The 25,648-nt window shown below is 35.2% G+C and overlaps 1 protein-coding gene across 2 annotated transcripts in view; it reads right to left on the reverse strand.

The window, feature by feature from the left end:
- SOX5 (SRY-box transcription factor 5) overlaps positions 1-25,648 on the reverse strand; it is a 1,009,763-nt gene that overhangs the window by 354,712 nt on the left and 629,403 nt on the right. For both annotated transcript variants that reach the window (XM_055085506.1, XM_055085507.1), the window contains one exon: positions 1,871-1,997. In XM_055085506.1, coding sequence (XP_054941481.1) covers positions 1,871-1,996 — 126 coding nt within the window. In that variant the 5' untranslated portion in view covers position 1,997. The remainder of the gene's footprint in view (positions 1-1,870; positions 1,998-25,648) is intronic.

Genomic DNA, 25,648 nt, shown 5'->3' on the forward strand with positions numbered 1-25,648 from the left:
CGAGCCCGTGTCCCCTGCATCGGCAGGCGGACTCTCAACCACTGCGCCACCAGGGAAGCCCCCCACTTTCTTTTCCTAGTTTAACCTTTGTGAGAGGAGGCGAAGAAGTTATATCACTGCACGTAACTAACATGAACTCATAGTAGAGGGAAAAAAAGGAGGAATTATGGATTTAATTTACCAAATAAGAGATGATCAGGACATTAAATATGTGTGTACTCTTGTGAAGAGCTTATAATGTTTATAAGCATGGAATCCAAAGCCAGACTGCCTGGGTAAACCCTGGTTCTCCCACTGACTACCTGTGATCTGGAGCAAACTATTTAACCTCACTGTGCCTCAGTTTCCTGCTCATCTGTAAAGTGGGATTAATGATAACACTTCACTGAATTACTGTGAAGGTTAAATGAGTAATATATGTCACGTGCTTGAAACAACACATCTGTAAAAGCGCTATATAAGTGTTAGCGAAAACATTATTTTTGGTAAGAAAATTTTGGCACACAGTCAAAAATACCCAGAGAAATTCTGACCTATGAGCCTTAAAATGTTGAATGGAAGTATTTAAATCTAATGTGAATTATCAAAGAACAGTGTTTATTTCCCAGATATTAGAAGATAATCTGATTCTTCTTGCTGATTTAATTCCACATACAGTAATGCAATGACATACACAAGTGGGCATATTTCAGCACCGAACATGTTTATGATGTGTAATAATTTCCTAGAGAAGGCCAAAAAAACAAAAAGCAAAACAAAAAAAACAAAGGATTTAACAGAATCAGAGCTGTTCTTAAAGGTATGAAGTTGTGTGATGAAATATTTTTGTTGGTGTGATCTGGTTCAAATTAACAGCACTGACATCCTTGAAGTAGAAGAAGAAGGGCCACAAAAAATGTGACATCCACCCAAGAAGCCATGTTGAAAAGGTGAGGGTGGCTTTACTGGCAGCTAAGTGCCCTGCTACCTTGCTGGCATGCTGATTCTATGCCTTTAAGTTCCGAAGAAGAGCCTAAAGGCCTTATTTATTTGTGTGTGTGTCTGCTGTTTAAGGTTCAGCCAAAGATGCTATGCTGCCTTCTTCCCTCTCATTCATGAAACCGCAGCTTCTTAATCCTCTGCAGTGATCCAGACCCCAGGATGAAGGGCCAGATAAATTCTCCTGAGCTGCAAATTCTAGAATAGGAGGTACCAGGGAATTACTGAATTATCAGAGCAACAGAGTGAATGAGACTGAGTTAAAAATTAGTGCAGTAACATTAGAAAAGTATTGTCTCATTGAAACATATTCTTCTGTAATATTCCCAGTACTGTAAGAAATACTGGAATCCAATCTGGGCAAAGCAGAAATTGAAAAAGCACTGATTTATCATGGTGGAAATGTTCAAACTATGTTGCAGCTTTATCTGGAAAAATCCTTTACTAGAAATATTATGATACCTAACTTTCATGAGGACTAATTTTAAATGTGTTACTTTAACATTATTCTTATATTGTGTTTTTCCCCTAATTAAGTTGGGAGTGCCTCAAAAGCAGAATTCTTGAAAAACAAAATCAAAACAAAACAAAACAAAACAAAAATAGCCTATTTATACTCCCTGCTGGAATCAATTTACTTATTAAGAATTCTAAGATGTTAGGAGTGAATCTTGTGTATGGCTATTAAGTAGATGATAATTACAAAGCCTAGGACTGAAGCTAAACTACTAGAGGAGTAGACTGGTCACAAAATGAGTGTAGGCACAGGAGACCATGAGAAACCTACCATTGTATTGTGCTGAGAAGTGGGAGTCCTATGGCCACAAGTCTCTTGCGTCAGCAGAGAAACTGGCTGAAATTCCTCAGAGTGAGGCTTGTTGGGAAAACTCACATGCAAGGGAAGGTGAAAGGCTGGGAGCCCGTCATTCTCCTCTTCTTCCACTTTCTGTCTGCTTGTCACCATGGCTACCTCTCCATCTGCTTCCCCATACGGAGAGGCTGGTCGCTTGGAAGACATCCTGGAAGGAACAAAAGAGGAGAAAATAATGAAACCTCCACATAAATCCTTAATGCCGTTATTGTGTGGTTAGGGGCCATTGTAACAGAAATGCCTTTTTGTGCTGGCAGAGAGCAGGAAACCATCCAAATACCACTGCAAAGCACACGCAATCTGAAACAATGGCCAAGCAGGTAGCAACAGAACAGTGCTTGTTTGTTGTAAGAATAATACACTAATATAGCACTCTCTTGTATTCTGGCTTCTTAAACAAGAGAATTCACCTAAGAACACTGCATAATGAAAGACCGTTCCATTTTAAAGGAAAGAAAAATACCCATCTCATTTTACACTTTGATAGACCTTATTGAAGACAGGACATCTATGAATAGCAAATACTGTTGGCAGTAAAAGAAGAGAAATAACTAAAATTTCTTTCATCAAAAAATAAAGTAAATGGATGGTTGCCATTATAATGATTTGCATTTTTATTAAAAGTAAGATTATTATAAAATGTAGAAATATTTGTTATCAGCAAACCTCAGATCACAAAACAAAAAGTTTGATGTTTGTTTAAAGCTTATTAAGAACTGAATAAATTTTACAATCACTGTTAATTCTGAAACATTTGAGAATTTTTGTCTCTCACCTCCCCATCACCCAATTTTGGCATTTAGTTCTAATATAAAATTTGCAAGTAGTAAAAAAGGTAAGAATATAAAAATATTTCAGTTTTATTTCCACAGTTCCATGAAATATTTAGATGTGGAATCTCAGATTTATTTATTCCTTAGAATACCTAAGTAAAAGAAAACAATCAAATAAGGATGTTTTGTTTTGATGAGCTAATGCCTATAGAACAATGCACTTAGATAACTGAACAAAAATTAAGTATTTTTTTGTACTTGAGTCTGGTTGAGAATGTTATCAGAGGTTAAAAAAATAAGTGGCAAATATTTTTAGTTAAACATAAGAAATCCTTTTCTTTTCATTAAAAGTTTTACATAGAAGCAGTACAGAGTTAAAATTTTTAATTAAAAAAAAACCTCTCTTGGATTTACAACTTGATCTGAACTTGAAAAGGCCCTAATTTTTATTCAACAAACAAAGAGTGTTTACAGAATCATCCAATCGTACCCTAGACCAGTGGAACAGGAGGCAGGAAAGTATTAACTAACTGCCACACCACTTTCTTCATATATATCACTGATTTTTAAATTTAAAATGTACTACCAAAAAAGGGGCCTCTAATCACCGTTGAATAATACTATTCTTAGTGTTAGACGTTTAAAAAGAAAAGTGTATTCAAGGGCTGAATATATTCTATTAAGATATAATAGCACAGTAGAAAATAATAAAGGGAATTAAAATACTGATTCTGCTACTTACTACATGTGAGACTTACTTTAATCTCTATTTCAATTTACTCACCTTTAAAGTGAGATGTCATATCTACTTGTAATACTTTTTAGAGAAGGAACTGTTTCCATATGAAAAGTGACTTGTAGAGCACTTTGCTCGGAGTAGACACTCAGTTAACAATAGCTGGTGTTTATTTTACAAACTTTAAAACTACAATGTGACCCACCCCCCCTCAAAAACAGAGAAAACAAAAAAACCTCCAAAATAACAATGCAGATTGCCTTCTAAGACTTAAACTGTAAAATCAACATGAAATACACAGTCTCCCAATAGAGAAATGCTCCCTGGCCAGTCATACTTGACAGTAAACTGATCAAATGTATTAGCAAGTGTTAAAGAAAAAATGTTAATAGCAGGGGTCTTGATCAGCTGAAGAAGAGGAAAAGGAGGAAATGATAGTGGTTACCATGTAAGCACTGTTTAAAGGAGAAGCAGACTGGGCCAGCACATTTCAGGTATCTTTAGTTCTGATCTCATTACCAAGGTTTACTCCAAGTATACTCTATGTAGAAAGAGTACGAGGCTGGAGTTAACAGAGTTAGAAAAGTCTCAGTCTTGTTGGCGACACCATATCTATCACCAAATTGACAGATTAAACTATACATAGTAACTCTTAACACTAGAGATTATTTAACTACCACTGTTTTGTTTCCATGCTCTCCAAGCGAACTTCTGATTCCCTTACAGAGAATGGAGTGACAGAACAGACTTAAAATACGTAAGGTCTGTGAGAAGTGATCTATCAGATTAAATCAATAAAGAGACTTTTAATTATTTCTTGGTTTCACATGAAGCTTGACTACAAGGAGATCATTCATTTATTACATAAACCATAGTATTTAGGGTCTGTGTGGGCATTACTATTCTCGCTGGAATTAACAGTCTGGTATTTTGGAGCCTACCTCAGTCTTATGTATAATCAGTCTCTTAACGGTCTGAAAAGTCCAGGCTATTATCAAGAGTCAGTTTCTGGGTTATCAAAGCAGAAAGCTAGATTAGCTGGCTTTTCCTAAGTTAATACAATTCTATGCCTTTCAGAAGGCATGACCTTTTTGCTGACTTCTATTTCATTAACATCATTATTAATAATGATTATGAAAATTAAAAGTCTAAAAGTAGACATAAGGTATATAAGGTAGATAGTTAAGATACTGCTATTCTCAAGACTTCTAGTTCTTTCAATATCTAAATTATCTTTATATCCAACTGGATAAACAGTCTCTCCATTTACATATCATTCTGTGGAGAAAAAAGTATAAGGTCTAAAACACCATGAAGGAGTCACGGTGCCAAAAGGCAAGTTGATCCTAAAATATTACATATTTCATCTTTATTTCAACTCCATTTTCAGAGACTTATAGAATGCTCTTAAATGTGTTGGACTTAAGAGTATTTTTATGCAGTTCAGGTAAAAGATTTCTTAAAGATTTTTTAAATTATTAGAATAAAAATGACTATGGTTACAGTTCAGTAATAGGCTAGAAAATGAGAAAAAAGTAAAATACATAAATTATGTACAGAGCTATCAATCTGTTGGTTGCATCATCTATGTTTAGTCTACCAAAGTTTGTCTACCAAAGGGTTTCATTTTGGATAGAAGAAAGTCTCAATTTTAAAAAGGCATTAAGGAGGCACTGAAAATTTCCATGTATTGTCTGTCTGGGATACGGAGGGTTCCAATTCCTGCAGCTTATACTACATGTCTGTGTTACAGTGCAAGGACACCTTTGAACAACTTGAGTATCTAGGCTGAGCTATGCTCTTCTGCATTCATTCAGAGATGATTTTTGTCATTCTTGTGGTAGGTGCTAGACCTACCAATGAACAAAACTCAGACTTCAAAGAACCTGACATGAGACTGACAAACACAATCTAGTGTGAAACTAACTTCTGGAGTTAGTTTATAACTATCACTATTATAGTTTATAATAGTAGTCCTCAACTCACTTTTTTGTGTGTGGACAAGAAAATCTTCTTGATGTCTAATTCCAGGGCCAAAGGGAATCTTTAAATCATCAACAACCCTTTACTCACTACCTGCTATGTGCAAAGACTATTCTCTCATGGGAACAAAAAAGTGTAATTCAGGGTCTCTGCTTTAAAAGCTTATGAATGGGACTTCCCTGGTAGCGCAGTGGTTAAGAATCCACCTGCCAATGCAGGGGACACGGGTTTGAGCCCTGGTCCGGAAAGATCCCACATGCCGCAGTGCAACTAAGCCCGTGCGCCACAACCACTGAGCCTGCGTGCCTAGAGCCCGTGCTCCACAACAAGAGAAGGCACTGCAGTGAGAAGCGTGCTCATCGCAAGAGTAGCCCCAGCTCGCCGCAACTAGAGAAAGCCCATGCGCAGCAACGAAGACCCAATGAAGCCAAAAAAAACCCCCCAAAAACCCCAAAATAAAATAAAATAAAAAGCTTATGAACTGTTTGAGAAAATTTTAAATACAACGAGAAACAATGATGAAAGACAGTTGAGGTTAAGGGCCAAATGACATTATAATTAAGTACCCAAGGGCTTCATGAAGGCCAAAGGATTGTGAAATGCTTCAGGGAATCACTGAACAGTTGGATTTTGAGGGAAAAGAAGGACAAACATAAACCTTGGGATAAACGGAGAGGGAACCTTACGTAGGAAGTCATGTTAAAAGAAAAGATGCAGAGATGGTTTTAGGATGTATAATATAAATTTAAGTTTCAAGCTTACTTAGGAAAAGGGGAAACACAGAAATATGGACTAAATCCCGTTTCTAGCCTATAACATTTCTGGAGTTGCTGAGTTACATGAATGTGATAAGAAAGAGACTCCCTTGTAAGGGGCAACTTGGTCTTACAAGGAGTCACTTTTCCTTCAGTTGTCTCTTTAGAAATCTGCACAATCAGGCTACTCTAGTCCATACGTGAAAGTAATTTTAAAACTACTGGAGTCCTTTGCTATTGGCTGAAGGCTATGTAAATAGGATGTCCCCAACTGTATTCAGATATATATAGCAAACGTAGGGGTAGAGTAAATAAAAGATGTAATAAGACTGCAACAGAAATCTAAACCAGTGGTTTTCAACTTTGAATATACACTGGAACTATATGGAGAGGTTTAAAAAAATACTGCTGCCTGGGTCCCACTGCCAGACATTTTGATGTTATTGGTTTCAGAATGCACACAGGGTATCAGAAATGTTTAAAGCTTCTAGGTGATTCTAATGCACAGTTAAGGTTGCAGACCCACTGTGCTAGTCAGAATAATGCCTCTCTCACCCAAGATGTCCAAATACTAATCCCTGAAACCTGTGACTATGTTACCTTACAAGGCAAAAGGGACTTTCAGATATGATTAAGTTAAGGATCTTGGGATAAGGAGATGATTCTGGATATTCTGGGTGGACCAAAAGTAGTCACAAAGATCTCTATAAGGGGGGGAGGCAGGAGGATCAGAGTCAGAGAGAGAGATTGGAAGATACCATGTGGCTGGCTTTCAAAATGGATGATGCGGTCGTGAGCCTCTTCGGAGGTAAGAAAAGGCAATGAAACAAACTCCCCCCTAGAGCCTCTAGAAAGAATGAGCTTTGCCAACACCTTGAATGTAAGACTTCTAACCTCTAGAACTGTTAAGTGAAAACATTTGTATTGTTTAATGCACTAGACTTGCGATGATTTGTTACAACAGCAACAGGAGACTAATTCACCACTAACTTAAATATATTTCTTTCATTCTTGGTATTTTCTCAATCTGAAGTCCTCCTACCCCATGTATACACTTCCTTGTTCCCTCACTTCATTTAGTTTTCTGCTCCAACATCATTTCCCAGCCTTTATCACCTGACATATTTAATTATTTTATTTCTTTGTTTATCTGTCTCTCCCACTATAAGATCCAGCAGGGCAGACTTTAGTTTTGTCCACAGCTACTTACCCAGGACTTACAATCCTTTCTGAAAATAGTAGTCTTTCAATCAGTATGTGTTTAATGAAAGCTACTAATTAAAACCAGCAACTCTCTTACTATTCTCTAACTGTAGATAGTTGTAAGATCTAGTCTTATAGGACAAGTATGCTTAGAAAATGCTTTAGTATTGTCAGAAAAAAAAGGAAATCCAGCTCAGTGATAACACTATATTTCTTTTCAATAATTTCTATGTAAAGGAATTGGTAAACCTTGTTTAATCAGGTTTTTTTAAGTACTTGTAAAAAAAATCCTACAGTTCTTTTTAAAATGTAATAAGTAAAAGACTATAAAAGTGAAGTAACTTTATAAAAAATGTTACAGAGTTAATTATTAATAGGTCTATTACTGAGGAATCATCTACTTACTGCCTTAAACTTAACTCTTGTCTGCTCAGGATATTTTCTTTGCTGCAATTATTCTGGAAAATGACAACATGCACAAGGTCAAAGAAATGCGTATGTGGAACAAGCACAAAATGGAAGACTCAGAATGGAAACTGCTTTCTGTATATAATAGTTACTCTTTAAAGTTTCTGTCTTTCACTAAACATTTTAACCTTTGACTAGTTAATTCAGAGATAAAGTCCTAGGAAGCAGTGCCTTCTACTGGTTATTCTTTTGGAATGATAATATTGTTTCCTTTAAGGTTTGCAGTTATGCACAAAAAAATATAAAAAATAATTATCTCTAAAAAAACAAAGTAAAATCCCAGCTAGTATACAAAGCCTTCCCTAACCACCATGGTTGAAGTGACTTTTCCCCACCTCAAACTATATCATCAACTCTTGCTAGAGGCCACCTGAAAAAACTGAACATCAGTATAACCTATGACATTGATTCAATAGCTTATTTTGTTTTCTTATCTTCTTATTAGGATCTAAAACTAGAACACAAGATTTTAACAAGTACAGGTCTGTTTTTGACCATTTCATGTGATTTTTCCGAGCTGAACATGTCTTTCCAAATTGCTCTGTATTTTTTCCCTAAATAGTCTAATCCTCTATACCGAATGAATTACAATTAATTATATGGCAGCACAATTCCTAGCACATAGTTGGCACTCAATGTATTTTTTTTTTTTTTTTTTTTTTTTTTTTGCAGTACGCGGGCCTCTCACTGTTGTGGCCTCTCCCGTTGCGGAGCACAGGCTCCGGACGCGCAGGCTCAGCGGCCATGGCTCACGGGCCCAGCCGCTCCGCCGCATGTGGGATCTTCCCGGACCGGGGCACGAACCCGTGTCCCCTGCACCGGCAGGCGGACTCTCAACCACTGCGCCACCAGGGAAGCCCTCAATGTATTTTTATATGAGTAAATGAATGAATTGCCTGAGTGTCAATTTTGTGTCAGGCAAGTTACCTCTGTGTTATGGAGGAAACAGGAAACTTAGATATGAAGACCCTTCTGGTTACTTTTAAGGATGTACTGTATAGATGGAAAGAGAAGACATATATCCACTCATTCACGCATTCATTCATGGAAAAACATTCATTGAAAGACTATCATGTGCCTATAGATAGAAATATAATTAAGAAATCCAGAAAGAATATTTTAAGGTAAATGGCTTTTTATAAATATGAGTACTATGGGGGATAGATAATAGAGAGATAATGTCCTGCTTGAAATAATCAGAGAATGCTTCCTACAAATCAGGAGAATTCAACAGGGCAATGAAGGATGGATCAGATGCAAACAGACACAGAGAAGAGAGGATTCCAGATAGGAGAAATGACATTAGCAAATTAAAGAAATTTATAGAATGATAGAGTATAGTGAGTAGAATGGTTTGGTTCAAGCAGTAGATTCCAGGAGGAGTAAAAGCAGATAAGGATGGAAGGTAGGTACCAGATGATAGTGATTCTGGCTAAATACTAACAATTGTGAACGGCTACCCCAAATGTGAAATTGATACTGAAGGTAGAAGGAAACTGGAGATGATTACTGAGCTACACAGTAACATAATCAAAATTACATTTTAGGAAGAAAATCCCTCAGAAATTAGTAACTAATAGAAGGTTGAGGGTGGAAACCAGAGAAGGGGAATGAGTGGGTGAGATAATTCAAGGATAAACAGATTACTTGACTGTGTAATTTAGAGAACAATACTGCTAATAAGAAAAATACATAAATTAGAAAGAAAGGTCAACTTGGAGACAAATATTAAATTCAGTTTTAGAAATAAATCTTTGTTGATCGGAGGATTTTAAAAAGAAATAGCAGATAATCAGAAAACGCGGACTTCTGTGGAAGTAACTCAGTGTAATCTTTTAATCACAGGTAGAAAGTTAACCAATAATTGTAATTATTTCTCATTGACTTCTTCCACAATGTTCTGATTCAGTATTTTTATTATTCTTGATTTATAAAAAAGAAAACTGAGTCATAAAGTGGTTAAATATCTTTTGTTACACTATTCGGTCTTTGCACTATAATAAACAGCAGTTCAAGAACAGAACTGTCTCTCCAGGAGAAAAACAGAGAGAAAATAGAGAATTGGGAAGGGGTGGGGGAAATCTGAATTTTGTAGTCCATCAAACTTTGGGAGACCAGTATATGAAAAGGACTGAGCACAGAAGACAGATAAAGAGAAGTCAAAGTGATATGCAAAAAATGTAATTATTCTCTAAACGATTCTATAAAACTAAACATTCAGAATATGAACTTTAAAAATTCTGGACCATGACGTTTATCTAATTTATAACTTCCATTGGTTGCTCTCCTAAATACTCACTTTTAATATTCACCCTCTCATGTTAAATTTTAAGCATGGCAGAACACATTTCAAAAACAAGTAAAATATTTGCAAGGATGCATCTTCTTTTACAAAAGAAAAATTACAAAATAAAATAAAAATTGGTAATCCTTCATATCCAAAGATTATACTATTTTGCTAGAAGTTATGTGCCACTAGTTTTTCTACTAATAAAACTACTTGTTCAGAACATTTACATTTACTTGTCTGGTTGCTTTTGTAATTAAAGTTGTCGTGAGAAGGTTAATCAAGATTAGGAATTAAACTCTACTGTCTTTCAAAGATTTTTTTCACAATAGAATGTTACCTATTCCACAATAGAATGTTATCTATTCCACAATAGAATGTTACCTATTCCACATGGGGAATCAACATAGACGTTTAGCATGAATGGACAGATTTTGATTCATATGAATGAAAAAACCAACACTCCTTTGTGACTTATAGATTTACACAAACTTAGCATATCATTTTATTAAAGAAAAAAATCAGTTTCATTATTTTTATCTATAAATCTCAACTATTATTATTTATATCTTATGGTTTATGCTTTCTTTTTCCCTCTTCCATGTTTTGATCATCTTCATTTTCCCACTAAGTTTAGAGTCAGCTGGGTGTTTACCCTGTGAATTCTATGTAAACTCTGTAACCAAGTCTGTCATATATCATATTCAGAGGTCTTTTAGACAGAAAATTGATTTGTGGTAAACATGTAGTCTTTCAAATGTTTACTTTTTTCTTCTCTTTTCTATAAATCTTCTTTGCCATCAGTTTCTCTTATAGAACATGCCAATCTATACTGTCTATCCATTGCTTCCCACATACAAAGACCACATTCATTATACTGTTTTTCAGAAGCACGAACAAGTTCATCAGGTCCTGGCATACACTATAAACGGAAGCAGAAACACAGATTTCATAGAAATATAAAAACAGACAACATAGGGTAATAAATAAGACTAGATTCCCCTGTAATCTTTACTATACATTTCACCAGAAACTTATTTCTATTAGTACTTACAAACACAATTTACCACATTGAAATCTAAAAACAAAAGCAATTTTTGAGCTATAGCTGCTTAAGAATAAATTTATTATTCTGTTTTGAAATATAATTTGAATTTACAGAAAATTTAATAAATGTTACAAAAGTTTAAACTGTACTTAAAACTGTGTTAATTAAAAATGTTGTCGTCACCAAGAACTTTCAAAGTGACCTTTACCAGGGCTGATCCCCGTGTTTACCTTGTCATATGTTTGGATTCTGAGATGCTCTCTTTACTGAGATCAAGTAGTTCCTTATGCTCTCCCTTCTCTCTGATAAGAAGAGCACCACTCTGAACTGCTTCACCACCTTTCTGCCTTCTCTTTACTAGCATCCCTCTCACCGAATAGTCTTCCCCAGCCTTGTCCAGTCAGAGAAAGAGGAGAGGAAAAGAAGAGAAAAAATGAAGAGGTAGAGAGTTTTCAAAGGAAAGTGTGGAAAAGGAAAAGGAAAAAATATCAGAAATTAGAGAGAGAAGTAAAGACTCAGAAACAGAACTTAATTCGTGTCAATATCTGAAAGAAATGAGTTCCTCTTTATTAGTTGGACACAAGATATTTCAGAACTGAAATAAATGGACCTAAAGTATGCAATAAAATGAACTTTAAAATGTCCATTTGTTTTTGTGTTCTAAATGAGAGAGACAAATACCGAAGGTAAACATTTAGAAACAGTTTATGATAGCAAAGTTGCAGGCTACAATGATTCAGAATTCAAAATTTGATTCCTTTTCTACTTTCTTTTACTGTCTCACTAATTGTAATCACTAAAAATTGACTCCAAAGTTAGACCACATGTTATTGGATGAAGATCGCAAGAAAATTTTCTAAATAAGAAGATTGCTTTATTATGAGTAACCTAATAGCTGGGCTCTAGAGCCAAAACTTACCTAAATAAATGTATCTGGCAGCTAAAACTTACCATTTTATGTTTTACCATTTTATGTTTTAATCATTCTATAATGTTCTAATTATAGAATTCTAATTATAGAATTCTAATCATTCTATAATGTTCTAATACTTAGAAAAAATAGAGTTCATTATAAGTCTGATAAGACTGAAAGAAAACTGGTTAGGCAAACTTTTATGGCTCCAAGATACAGTCATTTTCATAAAGAGAAGAGCTAGTAAACGTTTTTACAGAACTCTATATTCTTTTCAAGAAAAATTATCAAAACTTTTCTCATCATTTACAGCACAAGAATACGGTAATAAGCATTTTGTACTTTAAAAAACCCTAACTTTGACTTGTTCAATAATTGCTAAAATTTAATTTCCTTATCTCAAAAATAGTAACACCTATACTTGAGTTATTAAACATTTGATCAGATTCTTTTTAATCACCAAATATACTACCCTTCAGCCAATCTACTTGAAGAAAACGATAGAAGTGGTTAAGACCTTGAAATGTTGAAGAGAAATTTCTTTTACATTGTAGGTAAAATCACCAAATTAATGAGTCTGGAAGAAAAAAAACCATAAATACTAATCTGTTGTAAATTATTTAATTTGTGTATTGTTATACATTTGTCATTAATCAGAAACAAACAGAAAAATAATGTTTAACCTTCAGCTACCTACAGGTTAAAAATGTTAAAAGTCCTTTTGTTCTGACTATTTAAAAATTATTTGAAATAATCTAGCATTAAGATTTGTGGTGCTGCAACTTGTTATTACAGTTAGAGAGGGTATACTCTTTAAGGAAATAAAAAGCTTTTTTCCATTTGAGCATGGGTTTAGCTCTAAGTCCACAGGATGTGGAGGGATGATTTAAATTTTACATCAAAATTGTGACTGCACTAGACTTTTTTCCCCTTTCTCAAGGGAGGCATTGTTCTTGCCTTTCCATAACCAGGCGTGACAGCGCCAGACTGGAGTCACAAGGCTGGTCTCTGAGTCAGCGTGAAAGTGCTCACCTCCTGAGTTTCCCCAGATGCTCGGCTCCTTGTGAGTCTGAAAGCCGAGCAATGAGTAGCCACACGCTCCATTCCTGGGACAGATACAGGATTGAAGGGGAAAATCTAGGAATTAACAAAAACTACGTCTTCCTATACACCTTGTAAAACTCTTTTATTAATAATAAGAAGTAACAACAAAAAATGAGTACCATTTTTCTGAATCAAAAGTTGGGACAAATTGTCTAACAAGTAATTGTATGCTTTGAGTTAAAGAAATAAAGTCTAAAAAATCAGAAGCCTGGTGAAATTTTCTGAGACACATGGCTGCCACATGTATAAATTTCAGGTTATACTTAGCTGGACAGAATAGTGGAAGAATAATGTATGAGATGTATATCCATTCTCAAGATCTCTAAGAAGGTATCTTTAAAAGCTGTCTGTAGAGTACCTGTGAAGGACAATCTTTTCTGCTCTCTATCAAAACAATTGCTAGTGAAACAGGGAGTAATTCAATTCCTATTGTTCTATCCTTGACCTTTTAGAGAAGTTTGAGAGGTGTGTGTGTGTGTTTGTGTGTGTGTGTGTGTGTGTGTGTGTGTGTGTGAGAGAGAGAGAGAGAGAGAGAGAGAGGGAGAGAGAGAGAGGGAGAGAGAGAGAGAGAGACAGGAGAAGAAGACGAAGAAGGAGAAGGAGAAGGAGAAGAAGAAGGAGAAGAAGGAGAAGAGGAAGGAGAAGAAGGAGAAGAAGAAGAAGAAGAAGAAGAAGAGGAGGAGGAAGAGAGAAAAGACATTTACTGTCAAATTGTATATTAATGGGCCTTAATAGTCCTTCTTTTTTTACAGAACCTCTCTATTAAGGATTAGACAGGACCATTTTAATTTAACCATAATCATATGCTAACAACTTTCATGTACTATATAACTCAAAACTATCTGGTTGAAAGTTGTATGTATTTTGAAGGAAAAAATAAAGAAGTATAAATAAACTTCTTCCAATTCATTAATTCATAAAAAATATAGAAAAAAAGCCAAAGGAAATGTATTTCTAAATATTACTACTACAGTGAGTAGTACTAATCTCTTAATTATTGTTTTTTAAAATAATGCCAATTTTTTTCATGTTTACCTCACGAGGATGTATAAGTGTCTACATATGTTCACATATATATATATGGACATGTTGGTAATAACCTATGAAAAGTTCACCATATCTATCGTATTCATCGTAAAAGAAGATAGCTTTTCATTCATGAACATCACTGGTCAGGTAAGGTGCATATGTCCAAAAAAAAATCAGTTTGAAGTATTTGCCACAATAATATCATTAAGTACTTATTTTGAGCCTCCCCCCGCCCCCACCCCCCCACCCCCGTCTCCTTATCTGCTTGCGCTTCCTCTTACGGTGCCCACCCCACTCTTGCTCTCTCTCCCCTCTCGCATTACTGGCTAAGTCTAAATAAATAGCAAATTGTTCCATAATCAAAAGTGACTTATTCTTAGCATGGTAGATGTCTTGAAATAAAATCTGTGGCGTGTTTAATTTATTTAGGATCTAATAATGATGACAAAAATAATTAAGTAACCAGTCTAGTTTTAATTTCTTTTGTTTTCAAAGGTCACTGTGAAATCAAGCAAGTTAAGCTTTCAAAAGCAAGCCTCTAGAGAATGGTGTGTTTTTTTTTCCCTAGCAGAAATAAGAAAGGAGGCTCACAGCTAAAAGGAGTACTGGACATCAGCGTCAGATTTCTTGAGAATGACTGTCTAAGTAGTCCAATGAAGAAAAATATGATGACCCCTACCCTCTTTGGAATCCAAATAACCCTGACAAGAAAAAGTTTATACACTGCTCAACTCTGGTCCGTTTAGGGGACTCATCCTCCTTTCTTTCCATGCCCAATATAGACTTGGTTCCAGCCTGTTTCTACAACAGCTGTTGAAAATGAACGAAGTAGAAAATATGTATGTTGTATTCAAAAGAGACGGCAAAGAACATACATACAGTGCACAAATCTTTCCTAGGACAGCAGCTTCTGATGTGAGAGATAGGCAAAGACACTAGGCAAAGACAAATTTTCTGAACTTCACGGCAAGACGAAGAATTTGCCATTATAATCGTGAAAAGTCCAAAAATAAGGGTGCAGTGCCAAAGACGATGAGCATCTATCAACCCAAACTCCAAAACAGCGGGATGCAGCTACGGTTGATGTTATAAGAATGCTGAGCCTCTTCATTTGGTTCCTTTCATGCCAAAGCTTCTTTGCTTGGATGAATATGAATTAAATCCATAAGCTTTCTTATTTTTCTAGCTTGACCTCTAAACTCATTTTACATCTTAACTGTTTAGCTTCTTCCCCCATTAATCTTTCTGGTTTTAGCACATTCCCTGTTGTTTTTAGGGGGAAAAAAAAACTTTAAAAGTATGGTTCATATTGCCACTGTGGACGAGTTAGGAATGATAGCGCTTTTCTATAAATGGGTACAAACCAATCAGTAGGAACTTAAAGGCTACCAGCTTCCTGCCTCTGAAATAAAAATTCAAAGGATATGGCATGTACTGTAGAGCAGAAAATCATTAAACTCTTATAAAGGTATGACAAGTATAAAGACACAAGAAGATTCCAGTACCAGGTTTACACTAGATTTAAAATTGGGCTAACAGTAATGTCACTAACAAAGTCCCGTGAAAAAAAAATTTTAAGTATGTTTTATAGACAAACTTTTTTAAATCAATAGCTTTTCCTATTTGCTTTCTTTTCAATCAGTTCCATGGCTAAGCACACACCATGTAGGTGTTCTTTAAAATACTATGTCTCTAACAATAGAAATGTCTAATTTTAACTGTAATTTTAGTCAGTAAGATAGCTGCGTTCTTTTCTATTTTGTTTATTAAAATGGAGCTGATAAGAAATTTTACTGATTAACACAATTTTCCCGCATCACCATAAAATCTTCAGTACAAAAAACAAAATTTTAAAGGTGTTTGCTTTACAAATCCCTAAAAGAAAAACTAATCAAACAAAGGCAAATCTTTAAAGGTGGAATCTGGCACTTCAAGAGAGTGTTTACCATTTACCATTTTATAGGTGCTCTGCCATACTTTCTGCTGTTCTGTAGTATTTCCCCCAAAGCCGAACAAAGGCCCAGCTGTATAAACCAGTCCTGTCAAAGAACACAGTTAAGGGATGGATAAAACAGGGAGGGGTGTCTAACATTTTGACCACTGTCTGAGCTTATGAGGATAAAGGAGCCTTGATGGAGAAAAGTAATCACCCATTGCTGTTTTTTTTAACCTCATTACCACATGCTAGAACATTTTTTTCCACTACCCAAACACCCCCATTCCAATCACCCACAACTGAAAGACCTTTGTGTTCCAAAGGGGACAGAATCCTCCCCAACCTATTCCTCCCTCCTCTTTTTATGTTTTTTGTTTTGTTTTGTTTTTGGTTTTTTGCTCTTGGCATATTTATGGAGGCATGATCATTTAAAGACTTCTTAAACTACTAGTTTCCTCTCCATGAAACCATCCACACACACAGTTCCCCGAAAACATTCTTAATGGCTATATAAACTTACTTGCTTTGGATTCTTTACCAAAATATTATCAACCGCTTTTAATTGCAAGATAGTCATTTCTGCTAAGGACTCTAGAAAGTGACACACTCCTTTAAAAGACAGTAAAGCATATCTGAGATAAAATATAACGCTGAAGTCAAAGGTATGTATCTTACATTTTAAAGACTGTGTTTCCACAGAATATGAAGGGGATTAGCTACGTGCACACTCAAGAGTGTGTAACAACTGTGAGGAATGGTTCTGAAGTCTGAAGGAAATTTAGCCTGAGCTAATTAATCCTTTTAAGACCTGGCTCGCACGTGTCTAAGAACATCAAACCATGGGACAGATTTTCCAGAGATTTAAATATGCATTTCCTATTTTCAGGTTTGTCATTCTTACATACTATGCTGACATTATTTATAAAGGACTAAAGCCAAATCTCACTCAAAAAGAGCTACTGTAACTGCACTAGTTCAAGAGTCAGCGAAACCCATTAAATGCCCAAGGAGATCCCTGGGCAAGAGGTACCAGGACCTATATGGAGAGGGCTGTATCATCTGTAAAGTTAGTTCTATTCAGGATGCCCTTTGAGGTTGGGACAAATATTGGAATGTTATTAAATCCTCTATTTATCCGAAGACTGCTGCAGCCGCAGGGCAAGGCTTTTTCACACTGCCCTGCTAATGACCTAAAAGGACTATCCGTTTTTACATGAGGTAAAACGTGACTCCTTCACCAATCTGTATACTTTTCTATTCAACATGAAACGTATATTCAGAATACAAAACAATACAAAACATAGTTTTTTTCAGAGGTCTGAACTACAGTTGCTTTCAGAGTCTATCTCTTGCCACGTCCATGGCTGGTGTAGGTACTAGAGCAATAGCCATGCATATTCCAACTTGCTTCACAGGGTAGTCTACTTTCAGAAATAATTGAATAATCCCCTTCTAATAAATATCTGGTTCTTAAGAAACAAGCTGAACATATCCAAGTGTATCAAAAACAACACCTGCCAATGTCATATTTAAATAATCATTCAGAAGAAAGCGGAATACAGGGAAAAAATTATATGCTCCATTGGAAAAGGGAGCAGTGTTTAAAAGCTCACTTCTTTACCATTAGGAACTTCTCACCTTGCCTTCCCTTAAAATACTTACTAAACTCTCCAGAAACGTTTGCAGGTAACACCCACTAAGATATTATTTTAAAAAGGAAAACCAAACTACAAAAGATAGCACAACGCTGTGACATCTTACAAAAATTAATATTAATTTAAATGATTATCATATATAAACCAAATTTCCTCAATTTCAATACATTTTCCAAAGAGAAAATGTATTTTGATAATACTGTAACGTGTCCTCACGTTTACAAACTTTCACCTAAATGAACAACAGAGTCTTAATCTGCTCAAACTTGTTCTTTTTTCTTCCGTATCTTTGCATTCTTGTTACTTGAAATAACTTGTCAATCAAAACCTATAATGATTCAAATCTCTATGGAAGTGTATCTTTAAAATAAGGTATACTTCTTGTTATATACATATCCTTGCAAAAAGCAGTAAGAACAATAGTATGGTGAGAGGGACCGAAGATATCTTCTAGGACATATTTATTCACTTCGGTTTCAGAGAGGTATGGATGACTCTCATTAATTGTGCACTGATACGTACCAGTCACTGTGCTAGATGCTTTACATATACATTTTCTGGTCATCATAACAACTCTCTATTTGACTACAGACTTACAGGTAAGAGTTAAAATCATAACCCTCTTAGAAGGAAACACAGCAGTAGATTTCATGGCCTTGAGTGAGGCGATGGTTTCTTAGATTCGACACCAAAAGCATAAGAGACAAAAGAAAAAAATAGATTAACCGTACTTCCTCAAAATTAGAAACTTTTGTGCTGAACATGACAATATGAAGAAAGTAAAAAGACAACCCAAAGAATGGGAGAAAATACTTGCAAATCTTTATCTGATAAGGGACTTGTCTCTAAAATATATAAAGAATGCTAACAACTCATGTATATACATAAATATATAAAGAACTATTGTACCACTCTTGTAATAAAAGGACAAATAATCCATTTTTTAAATGGACAAAAGATCTGAATAGGCATTTCACCTAAGAATATAAACAAATGATCAGTAAGCAAATAAGATGCTTAACATTATCAGCCGTTAGGCGAACACAAACCAAAACCACAATACAATACTTCTCATTCACTAAGATGACTAAAATTAAGAAGACAGACAATAACAAGTGTTAGAGAGGATGTGGAGACATTGGAATCATCATAGATTGCTGGTAGGAGTATAAAATAGTGTGACTTCTTTGGAAAACTTTGGCAGTTTCTAAAAAGTTAAATATAGAATAACCATACTACCCAGCAATTCGCCTCCTAAGTATATACCCAAGAGAAATGAAAACATATCCACACAGAAACCTGTACACAAATGTGCACAGCAGTATTATTCATAATAGCCAGAAAAGTAGAAATACGGCAGATATCCACCAAAGAATGAATGGAAAAACAAAATCTGGCATATCCATACAATGTAACATTATTTTGTAATAAAAAGGAATGAAGTAGTGATAGATGCTACAACATGAATGAACCTTGAAAACATTCTGCTAAGTGAAAGAAGCCAGTTTTAAAAAAGACACCTATGGTATGATTACATTTGTATGAAATGTCAAGAATAAGCAAATCTATTTATAAGGAAAGTAATTAGGGGTTGTCTAGGATAGGGTTGTAGTGGAGATGGAGGAGAATGGGGAGTGACTGCTAATGGGTACAAGATGGCTTTTAGAATGATGAAAATATTCTAAAATTCAATCGTGATAACTGAATAACTGTGAATATACTAGAAATCATTGAATTGAATGCTAAATGGGACAATCTTACGGTATGAGAATTATGTTTCAAAGAATTTTTTAAAACTCTACAAAGTAGACATTATTGCCTCCATTTTACCTGTAGAAACTGGCTCAGAGCTATTACATTAAGTTGATAAAAGTCTTGCATTTACAAAGTGGCTGAATTAGAATTTGGAGCTAGACCTGATCCAACTATTACCACATTTTCATCGTGGAACATCTTTTCATGAAGAAACATAAATATATGCTTTAAAACTGCTTTTTTTCTGTAAAGAATTAGAAGTATATTTATAACTTCTGTTGCTTTTATTTGAATGCAAGCTTTTATTGAACACTGTTCTTAGACCTATACCAAGTAAACATTCTTTTTTCTTCTCCTAACTTTTTTTCATTAGGTTCTTTTTTTAGCACCCTCTTTGCAATGCCATCTTCTTGGAACCATGATAAGCAAATATTTAACAATTGTTCTAAAAGAAAACTCTGTACAGAATCACAACTCATTCCTAATGTACACACAGGGCAGATGATATCCTGTTCTCCCAGGACATGTTCCCAGTGGTAGGTTATCAATTTTTACTTTGGTTCACACTAATTTCTCCATTTAAATGCTTAGAAAAGGTAATATGTGTTACCATACTGCCAAAACAATTCAGTCTGGAGCAGTCTGATCCAGAATTTCAATCTTGTTAATACAGGTAAAGCTTTGGTAAGGCAACTTAACCTTCAGTTTATCTGAGTAAACTTCTAAAGGAATCACAACCTTTGTAAATAATTTGTGGAACAGTCTCCAAAATAATTATCATTAACTGTTAATATGTGTTTCTTCCATCCTCAAGCTCAAGATTAATTCATTTCCTATGAAATCAACTATTGTTGCTAGCTCTATAATAAAGTCTTTTAAAAATTATAGAGGGGAAGCAGCATGGATAAGCTATGTTAAAATTTTTTTTCATAGTAGTTTGTTCCCACCATTATGAAAAGTATTAGATGATCCTCAATTATTAATATTCCATGGTATCTTCAAGATGCTTTATTAGTTGGAAGTAATTTAGGGCAATTCAGCATAGGTTTAGTTAAATAGACACTGATTTGCCCAACAAGTAACTTGAAACCAATTTAGAACTCAGAATTTCCTTGAGGTGTACCTAGAAGCAGGTATTTCAATATTTATTTTTTAAAAAAATAATTTAGACTCTATCATGGTGGAGAACAATAAAATGAATTAGAGGAAAGAGGCCCAGACATTGAGGTAATAATAACAATAACTACAAAATATGTAATAAAAGCAGTAAAGCACAGGAAATTATTGATTCCCAAGGATCCAGACATTTAAATAGTCAATTACTATTACCATTAATAATTAAAGAATTGTCTTTAAACTCTCTGCCTGTAGTTCACATTTATTCATTTTTACCTTTGTTCAAACTTAGCACAACTTTTTACTACACTAAGTGTTCCACTTGAAAATTCTAGATTTAAATACTAAAACCTCACATTCCAGTCTTTATCTCCAATACTGAAACCCATCTAATAGACTTTTTTCATCCAGAAGAAACTTTTTAACCAAAATCAAAGTGAGTTTACTCACTTTGGATTTCCAACTTCATGAGTTATTTTGTGAGTTACTCACTTTGTTGTAAACTCTTTGAGTCACAAACACTATCACTCATTTTTCAATCTAATGCAAGATCTAGCATACAGTGTAATAAACCAGAGTGGAGGCATGAGGGTAATATTTAAGAGCATGAGCTTTGATTAGGTAAAACCTGGGCTGAGTCTTAGTTATGCTATTTCCTAGCTCTGTGACCCTGACCATGTCACTTACCCTCTCTAAGTCTCCATTTTCTCACTATAGGAAGTTTTGGTTACACATTTTGAGGGAAGTAAATGAGTACATATAAAAGCATGGAGGGCTTCCCTGGTGGCGCAGTGGTTGAGAATCCGCCTGCCGATGCAGGGGAACCGGGTTCTTGCCCCGGTCCGGAAAGATCCCACATGCCGCGGAGCGGCTGGGCCCGTGAGCCATGGCCGCTGAGCCTGCGCGTCCGGAGCCTGTGCTCCGCAACGGGAGAGGCCACAGCGAGAGGCCCGCGTACCACAAAAAAAAAAAAAAAAAAAAAAAGCATGGAGCGTGGTACCAAACACATTACATGTACTGAATAAATGTTATTTATTATTATTGTTGTTATTTGGAATTGAGTTGACTTGAACTGAATCGAATTTAAACCACTCAGTTGTAAAGCACAGTTAAGGTTAGGGTAAGACACAATCTAATTAGCTATGAGAAACCATCTGTGTTTAATACATTTGGACCTATGCTAAGGAGCCAAAAGTTATTTTAATATATCTATACAGCCAAATTTTTTATTTTTGAATTAAAAAAATAAGATTTAGAACTCACTGCGCAAGGCTAAGATTTTTGAATCTTGCAGGAAAAGTGAGTAATCAAGTTCTACTATTGTCACTGCAGCATTTTGCACTTTCAAATAATTTTAGCTTCAAACTAAGTTAAAAGAAATCACTCATGAGTGACACCGAGAGCTAGGCTAGCAGTCTTCCTACTACCAATGTACCAAAACCTCACCTCCTTGCTAGGAATTCAGGATATGGTTTTTGCTGCATGACATTTATTTCCAAACAACTTATGTAAAATAGGTTCCTTCCATGCCTTCCTGAGGGTAAGCTGAATCCTCTTAGGATAAAGGAGAGTAGGACATGTTATTAAAAGATTCAGTCATTGTAAAAGTTTCATTAGAAATTGCTATTCACATAAACCATTTCCCCATTTTATGTGTAGGACCTAAGATTTCCAGACCAAAAAAAAAAAAAAATGGGTTTCTATTGTAAAGAATAAATGTGGAACAGAAGCATATTGTATCACTGGACTTGCTGCACTAGCACTGTAAGAAACTCAAGAGTTTAGCTTCGACTGATACCTAGAATTTTGTATGACCATCTGAGAACCATAAGGCTAAACCCAAAAAGGATGATTTTTAACCTGAAAAATCCAGCTATCACAAAAGAGTGAAAGAAAACAAAAAAACCTAGTAAGACTTCCCTTTTCAATTTCTGTAACTATTTAGCTGCTGAAAGAGTTAACACTGTTCTTTCCCTATAAATTATCATCAATAATTTTAGCCATACCCATTCCCAAAATGACTATGTGGTTCACCTAAAAGTGTTTTGCTAATTAATGTTTTAAAATACATGAATGTAACCACAAAAACTCCAAGAGAAAACAACTGAGTTAGAATACTCCATCAATCATTTCGCAAAAGAAAACCAAGAGACAATGTGCAGTTCTAGATAGATTTCTGCTGGCTATCACCAAAAAGCAGACTGAAATAATAGCTACTTCAAAATGGAGTGATGTCAAGATAGTTTAAACACCACCAATTACTTGCCATATGGACTATATCCCCTCAGTTCATGGAGTATTTAGAAACTATTCAGAATTAATAAGCACTGCTGTCACAGTACTGTCAAGAAATGTAAACCCTCCTTCATATTTGGGGGTACTGTGGGCAAATATAAGAAACAATAAAGAATTATAACCTAAGGAAAATTAATACATTTAAATTATATCATTTGTTGAATATCAATGTTAGCGATGTTGTTTTAATTACAAACACTGAGAAAATATGTTTTGTGATAAATAATCAATGTAGCCTTCCTGATTCTTGGAATCCCACAGAGCATTATCAAGGAATGTATCATTAGAATCCCCACTTCTGTATTAACATGGGCATCACTCCTGGGGCCATTACTAAAGTTCAGGTTTTAAACATTTTTATCAACTTGTGTGGCAATTCCTGCCAATGGGAATTTCTATCAGGGATTTTTGAATATCTAGAGAAGTATTTACTTCTAAAATTTTATACATGGATTTTTTTTTTGTGCTATTTATGGGCACACACAGCTCACTGTATAGATCAAAGAAAACTGTTGAAAGGTAACCTTCTGCTGTGGCAGAAATATTTTTTGGATTTATTTTGTGTGGTTTCAGAGGACAGAGCCAGAACTATTCACTCATTCATTTAATATTTACTGAGTGTCTACTGTGTGCTAGGGTGCTGTATCTTGTGGAAGCTAGCATATACACAGATAATTATAATGTTATATAATATACAAAAGACTTACAAACAGTGATAAGAGAATAAAAGAAGAGTTAAAAGCAGAAGTTAAGAGAAGGTACATTTAGGCTCAGTGTTAAAAAAAGAAACCTTCCAACTGTCAGAGTCAACCACAAATGCTTGTCTCATGAGATACTGAACATCGCAACACTTTAAGTATCCAAACAGAAGACAGATCATATACCAGCAATGCTATTGAGAGGATTCGCACATACCTCTAAAGGCTGGACTAGTTGACCTCTATAGTTCCTTTGAAAGCTGAGACTTTATTCTTTTTGAAAAGAATGGGTATAACTTGCTAATATTTATATCATGGTATATATTATGGTGAGCAACAGAATTCAATGGGTCTAAGGTCAAAGTATAAAATATTGGAAAATGGAAATTATAGTAGTCTAAATAAGAAGTTTCATGAGAACCAATCAACTGGACATCTACTATGTAATTATGGATAATTCTTCATTACACAGTAACTGATAATGTGAATACTTTATAAAATATACAAAATATGTAAATATTTTATTAATATTTAAAATATTAATTTTTAATATTTGAAAATATGTGAAAATTATTTTTTAAAGATAATAGTATAAAAACTGGTAACAAGGTATACAAGTTAAATTGTAAGACTGATAGTAGATTTGAAATGATTAATCTTTCCTCATTCTTCTTTCTAGTCATTACCATGCATTTATGTTTAATATAAATATAAACAGATATATGAGTATACTTATGTTTCATGCTTACTAACAATACAACTCCAGTATTTTTCTCGACTTTCTGTTTTTCCATTTCCTAACGAATGTTTAGGGTCTTTTATCTAGAATGTTTGTTTTCACTCAAAGTATTTCAAAGCATATGGTTCCAAGAGATGTTTAATTTGAGGTAGCATGGACATGCAATTTTAACATCCTCTTTTCCTCCCTCTAAGTGTCATGTACAATCTACTACAAAGAAAGAACTGATACTGTCTTAAATTACCAGTTAAAATACCTGAAGCTAGTAATCATCAACGTCTTAGGATCAACCAAAAACTCAGAACAAAAATTGTACCTTATAACTCATTTCAGGTAATGAATCTGGTTCTTTTTGGCTGACCATATTCCTAGGTGTCAGCATTTGGTACATACTAAAGTTCTGCTCTATTTGATCACAGCTTTCAAATGTTTTATCTCCTTAATGCTCCCTAAATCATGCATTTAACATTTTGCCTAAAACAGTCAACAGTATTTTAAAATTCCATTAAAAATCAGGATGCACGGCAGGAAGTCACAAAAATCCGGAGACTTGCAGGCCTGGGACAGGTAATGTCAGTGAGTAAAGAGCAGGACTGTGCAAATGACTGCACTATGTCGGGATGCTGGCCACAGGTAGACGGCAGCCATCTGCAGAGCATATGCCCAGACTAGAGTGGCTGCTGGGACCTTGCTCAGGCTCACAGTTTTCAGGGGAGACTGTTGGCTCAACGTTGTCAAAACATCTAATAATGAGGAAAACCTCCAAATCTGGAATTTTATAAGAAATCTCCAAAATTTTAATGTTACTAAAAATCTAGTAAAATCAAAGAAAAACAACAAACACCTACAGCCAGTCCATCAGTTTGTGACCTTTGGTTTAATGCGAATCTTAACAGTGAGCATAATATCTGATATTAGAACTATACCAGAACGTATCACTATTTGCTGTCACTTTAGCTATAGTTCTTTCACTTAAATGTGGTAGTAACAAAATGGAGCTAATACTCACACAGCACTAATCCTATCCCTATTTATGGCTAAGGAAGCCAAGGGACAGAGGGGAAGCGACTTGTCCAAAGTTGCACAGTTAGTAGGCAGTGGGAAAGAATTCAATTCTGAGCCTTTGGTCCCAGAGCCCATGCTTTTAAACACTACACTATATCTACTGCAGATTTCTTTCTTTTTTTTTTTTTTTTTTTTTTTGTGGTACGCGGGCCTCTCACTGCTGCGGCCTCTCCCATTGCGGAGCACAGGCTCCGGACGCGCAGGCTCAGCGGCCATGGCTCACGGGCCCAGCCGCTCCGCC

The sequence above is a fragment of the Physeter macrocephalus genome, chromosome 6 (assembly GCF_002837175.3).
Source record: "Physeter macrocephalus isolate SW-GA chromosome 6, ASM283717v5, whole genome shotgun sequence".
NCBI classification, from domain to species: domain Eukaryota; kingdom Metazoa; phylum Chordata; class Mammalia; order Artiodactyla; family Physeteridae; genus Physeter; species Physeter macrocephalus.